General features: G+C 39.1%; 1 protein-coding gene across 1 annotated transcript in view; it reads right to left on the bottom strand.

The window, feature by feature from the left end:
• AK9 (adenylate kinase 9) overlaps nucleotides 1-6,155 on the bottom strand; it is a 97,866-nt gene that overhangs the window by 63,165 nt on the left and 28,546 nt on the right. The window contains exons 13-14 of the mRNA XM_015572748.1: nucleotides 981-1,064; nucleotides 792-890 (exon numbers count right to left, since the gene is read on the bottom strand). Of these exons, the coding sequence (XP_015428234.1) occupies nucleotides 792-890; nucleotides 981-1,064 (183 nt within the window). The remainder of the gene's footprint in view (nucleotides 1-791; nucleotides 891-980; nucleotides 1,065-6,155) is intronic.

Here is a 6,155-nt window from a genome sequence, read left to right as displayed (position 1 = left end):
AGTGGGACAGCCGCCGAGGGCTGCCGGGCTGCCAGAGGGATGTCTGATTGCCAGCTTAGGCCCAATCCATGGGGAGCAGGCCTAAGCCAGCAAATGGTCATCCCCTGAGGGGTCCCAGACTGAGAGAGGGCACAGGCTGGGCTGAGGGACCCCCCCACCCCCGCCCCGAGTGCACACATTTTTGTGCACTGGGCCTTTAGTCTATATATATAAAAGGCTAATATGCAAAGTGTCCCTTCAAGAGTTCGACTGGGACAACGGGAGTTCAATTGCTTGCTATGATATGCACTGACCATTGGGGACAGCGTAGAACATGGCAGGCAACCAGTGGTGGCAGGGCGCTGATGGGGCGAGGGAAGGTGGTGTTGGGAAGGTGGGGAGGGAGGGAGGGAACCACGTGGGTGGCAAGGGAAGGAGGAGGCGGGGAGGCAGGGAGACAGGGAACCTGATCGACCTTGATCGCCAGCCAGGCCTAGGGACCCTACCTGTGCACAAATTTTGTGAACCAGGCCTCTAGTTACATAATAATAATTGTGTTATGTTTAGAAACATTTTGAGAAATTTGGGGCGGTTCTAATCATATTAGACTCCTCAGTTTCTGTATTTTCTTCTTCATCCCAGTAAATCTAGTTTGGTTCTACAGCTTAAATCTGTAACAGAGAAGCTAAGTCTTTTTTTCCTGAATGTTCCAATTTTGGGGGTATTTTAAGCTTCAATCTAAACATGAGAAAATATGAAATAAAATGAAAGTTAGACCCATAAGCATGGCATTAGCAGTTCATTTTTGTTACCATCTTGGTCAGTTTTAACAGTTGGATCACTATCCAACTTCATTTTCACTTCTTCATTGTCCTCTGCAGTGCTTGCTCTTTGGGATTCCGGAATGAGCCCTGCAGTGGAAGAATAACATGCTTTATCAGCTAACCTGTTTATATTAGAAACATTTTGGCTAATACAGCAGTAGCAATATATTTCTTTACCATCGACATCAACTGAAGAGCGTGCCTCTTCGAAGCCTTTATTATACTCCTTCATTTTAAGTTCTCCTTCCGTGTCTTTTAAAGCTGAAAGATAGTAATTGGCTGTGTTAGCAGAAGGTAGCTTGGGGTAAGGAGACAGGAATAATGATTCACTCCTCTGCTTTAAAGTCAGACAGACTTGGGTGTGAGTGCTGACTCAGTCAGCCTGGCTTTGATCTCCTTGTCTCAATTTCTACTTTGCACAATGAACACCATCCAACCCAAGGCAATGTTGTGAGGATTAAATACAAGAATGGATGATGGCAATTTAGAAAATGCTTGGCTTTCAGGAAGCCTGCTCCATGCTAGCTGCCATCTTCTGTATTAGTCTATAATTTTCGATGTTTGAAAACCTCAATAGTCTCCACTTGTGAATTTTTCTTAATATATTGGAGTAACATTCACTAGCAAAAGTATTATAATTTTTTAAATTTTAAGAAAGGTTCACCCTATTAGATTTAAAATAATTAGTGAATTTCAAAAGAAGCTTTTAAGTTTGTAGCATATGAGAGATAGCATCTATTTTTATATTCTGGTGAAAAAAGGCAATTTCTGAAATGCTTTAAAATCTATGATTTTATGCCATAATGTAATGTGAAAGGAATCACTATAGATTTTGAGAGACATTACATCACTGTTCTTCCTCCAGGACCCTGGTTAACTTCCTCTTTTGATCTAGATTTCTGTTAGATGTCTCCTCTTCAATGAGGTCTTCCTCAGTCACCCTAATACCCCAGCACTCCTACTCCAATCACCACCTACCCCATTACTGTGTTATATATTTTTTCTACCAGTTTGTGGGGGGTTTTTGCCTTTCTATCCCCTTCAATGTGTAACCACCATGAAGACACGAGCTTCATGTGTCTTGTTCACCTCTTGTAGGTCAGTGCCCAACACAAAGTAGGTACTCTAGAATTTGTTGAAGTATTTAATGAATTCATTGTGTCCAGCCTCAAATAGGTTGAATAGCAAGCCATCTTAGTAGTCTGGGTAAATAGTTTCAAGCTTTGTTTTGTGACTTCTCTATGCGTATTTTTTTTTTTATTTTGGTTTTCATTTTGAAGATGGTATACTAAAAATATAAATTCATTCTGCGTCATCTGGATGATCATCTGGATGGCATGCAATTTCAATGCTGGTCTTTTTGTTGTTATTTTTTTATAATCCCTTAGGCACCATGTTGGACTCTCATTTGTTTATAGGCTAATGAAAAAGAAGAGAAGCAGATTTATTAGGCAATGCTGTATTCTTGCGTAGCAAAAGCTCACACTGCCAAGTAAGAAGAAGTAATTTCCTTGCTCCTTAAATCATTTCAAGCATAAAAATGATGGGAAACTTCTCAATTTATTTAAAAAGCTACTGAAACCCTGATAGTAAAATCTGAAAATAGAGCACACAAAAAAGAAAATGTTATATACAACCACACTTGTAAGTGTAGAAAAAATATCCTAGATTAAAAATCAAGAGAAAAAGTATCTTGTAAGAATAATATACCATGACCAAGTAAGGTTTATTTCAGAACTATCAGAATGGTTTAATGTTGGAAAATACATTAGCATAATTGAGAAATCAATAGGTCAAAAGATTAAGAACTTCATGATTACCTTGATAGATGCCAAGAAGGCACTTGGTAATCAACATCCATTCCAGATGAAAATACTTAATAACCTTAGGAAGAAACATTGGAAAGGACCCATTTGAAGAGGCCCTCTGTCACTCCCACTATTTAATAACATCCTTCTAGAATTCCTAGCACATAATTAGTCAAGAAAGGAAATAAGCACGAATAACGGGAAAGGAGGAGTTGAAACTATACCTTTTCTCTAAATGATATAACTGATTATTTGCAAAATTCCAGAGGCTCCACTAAAAAATCTATAAGAACCAGCAAGTAAATTTAATAAGGTGGACAGTTACAAACAAATGTTAAACGTTTTCTAATATACTGGTAGTAATGAACTAGAAAATGAATAGAAAAATTATCTCATTCAATAGTAACAAAATATCTAGGAATAAAATTAAGGAAAGTGTATATTTTTGTTAAAGAAGGATGCAAATATTAGACAAAAAAAGATATTTCATCTGTCTCTATGAGAAGATTTAATAATAAAGATGCTAATTATTGTCAGATTATTGTTTGATGGAAAACAATTTCTTCCACTGGGATTTGTTGTAGAACTTGACAAAATTCTACATATATCCCAAAGCCTGGCACACACTAAGCACTCATTTTATGGAATAAGTGAAAGAATACCCAGGAATAATTTCAAAACAAAATGTTTTGAGGAGAAACTTATATTTCTAGATTAAAATGCATCATAAAGTTTTAATAACTATATTCTATATTAAAGGTTGTAATACAAAGAAGAAAAGAGAAGAATTTTACAATGAGCTTAATATTAATAAGATGGCATTTCAAATCTGTAGTAAAAATATGTATAATTTAGTAAATGTTATTTATAAAATTGGCCCACCACCACTTAAATCTTCATCTAACATGTAATTTATTACAATAATTACATATTAATTAGAAAGAATTATTTTTAAAGAATGCAATTTTACATATACCATAGAATCACAATTAATTATTAGCAATATGAATAGAAAAAAGAGAAGGCTAAAGAATGTATCCAGGCCTAACGAGTTTGGCTCAGTGGATAGAGCATCGCCTGCGGACTCAAGGGTCCCAAGTTCGATTCTGGTCAAAGGCATGTACCTTGGCTGCGGGCACATCCCCAGTGGGGAGTGTGCAGGAGGCAGCTGATCGATGTTTCTCTCTCATCGATGTTTCTAACTATCCCTCTCCCTTCCTCTCTGTAAAAAATCAATAAAATATATTTAAAAATAAAAGAATGCATCAAATTCTTAACAGGATAGCTTTGGGGTATCACTGCTCTTTCCAGTTTCCTGCGAGCCCTTGAGAGACATAGAGGATAGGAGCACAAATTTGATTTGAATCCCAGTAGATCTGAATCCCAATCATTTGCTGGCTGTCAACTGTGGGCAAATACCTTAACCCCCCTAATCCTTAGGTTCTTCATGCACTGAAAGTGGAGATAAAAATACCTACCTCATAGGCCTGTGATGAGAATTAAGTAGGGGAAAGCATGCAATACATTGAGCATAGCCTCAATGTACAGAAAATGCCCAATAAATAAGATCCGATATGACTTTTGTAATGAGAAAAACTTTATTAGAAAAAGAATATTTGGAATCGAGGCAGTGATGGCTCTACTAGAGTACAGTGCATTGTCATAGCTTCTGGAAATCCAAACAGTGGTGGCTAAATTTAGTCTAAAACACTGGAGCTAATCTCAAATTTTGTTTCCAGGTCTTTGAAAGTGAGAAATATCCCATGTATTATATAGCAAGTGCTGCATTGTGGGTATTCCACTAAGTGAGATGTTTAGATATTAAGTGACTTCCATGCGTTCCAATGTGACTAGTTACAAGGCTGCCACCTATAGACATAAATTCTACCAAAACCAATCAATGAATTTCAAAAAGAGCCATCAAATGAAAAATCTCATTCTTCCTTAAGAAAAACAGAAAATAAAAAACCCCGCCCTAACTGGTCTGGCTCAGTGGATAGACTATCGGCCTGCAGACTGAAGGGTCCCAGGTTCGATTCCGGTAAAGGGCATGTACCTTGGTTGCGGGCACATCCCCAGTGAGGAGTATGCAGGAGGCAGCTGATCGATGTTTCTCTCTCATTGATGTTTCTAACTCTCTATCCCTCTCCCCTCCTCTCTGTAAAAAATCAATAAAATATATATAAAAAAAGAAAATAAAAAACCCCAAACCTGTGTCTATTCTTAAATACATAATAAGAAGTGAGGTATAGGGAGAAGCAGATGGTCAGGAGAAAGAACACTGGAACTTTGGGAACCAGGGTTTAAGTCTCAGCTATGCTACTATCTGGGTGAGTTTCAGGAAGCCATTTAACCTTCAACCATCTCAGTTTTCTCATCTGTAAAGTTACGTTAATTGATCTTAAGGCTTCTTTTAGTTTCACTGCTTTATGGCCTTTTGAATTTAAAATTAATAGTTCCCAAATAGGACAATCTGATTTATAATCAGAGCTAACATACAAGCCTAAAACAGCAACGAGAGCAGCAACAACTCAAACTCCATGAGTCAGGTGAAGGGTGGTGTCATGACTGGTGTAGATAAAGATATAAATTATGCTCAGTCTCTGGCCAGCAGGCAGACTCATAAAAGCAATGCAATCTAAATCTGGAAACTCTTTCTGTTTCCTTTCCTTAGAAGTCTAGAATTGAAATCTTTTCTGTTTATGAATCAAGTTGATGTAGACTCATTTATTCGACCACTTATTAAGGTGTAAGGTACCAGAGATATCAAGTTGAGCAAACCAAGTCCTTGCCAGCAGGTAACCAGGCTTAATTGTTAACCCAACCTTAAAAAACACATTTAAAAAAGACAGATCAGAGGAGAAACCAAGATGGCCGCATAGGTAAACACCAGAAATTGCTGCCTCGCACAACCACTTCAAAAAAAAAACAACTAAAAGACAAAACGGAAATCATCCAGAACCACAGGAAGGCTGGCCGAGTGGAAATTCTACAACTAGAAGGAAAGAGAAAAGCATACCAAGACTCAGAGGAGGTGCGGTGCGGAAGTAAAGTACAGAGGTACGGAGGTACATGTGGAGAGGGCTAGCGGCTGAGGATATGGTTGTCTTTTTCAATGGGTAGGGAGTCTCAAGCTCTGAGCTCCAGTTCCGGGCGAGTCTCTGGGGACCCAGACTCATACGGGAGAAACTGGACTGTCTGGGATTGGTCGACGGTAGCTTTCTCTTGGAGGTGCTTGCAGTGATTGCCGGGATGCTGAGAAGCGGGGCCTCTGAGGGCAGGCATAGCTGCTTGCTCCACCCTGTTGATCCCCTGGGAACCCCGCCCTGCCCAGGCCCACTGGAGGCTTTTGCATATGAAAGGCTTGGCTCTTTGCAATTTGAAAATTATCTAACAAATTGCAGCTGGCCCAAGGCCCCAGGAAACTTCCATTGCTTCACACCTGGCTCCTGCTGGATAGCCTCAGGCAGAGGCTACATTAGTACCTTCTTAGAGATCCAGGAGCCAGTGTGCTCTGTGGTCAGAGTGGGCCCATCCAGATTGC

The sequence above is a fragment of the Myotis davidii genome, unplaced genomic scaffold (assembly GCF_000327345.1).
Source record: "Myotis davidii unplaced genomic scaffold, ASM32734v1 scaffold68, whole genome shotgun sequence".
NCBI classification, from domain to species: domain Eukaryota; kingdom Metazoa; phylum Chordata; class Mammalia; order Chiroptera; family Vespertilionidae; genus Myotis; species Myotis davidii.
Note: the sequence above shows the minus strand (reverse complement) of the source record. Positions and strands in the feature narration are given on the sequence as shown.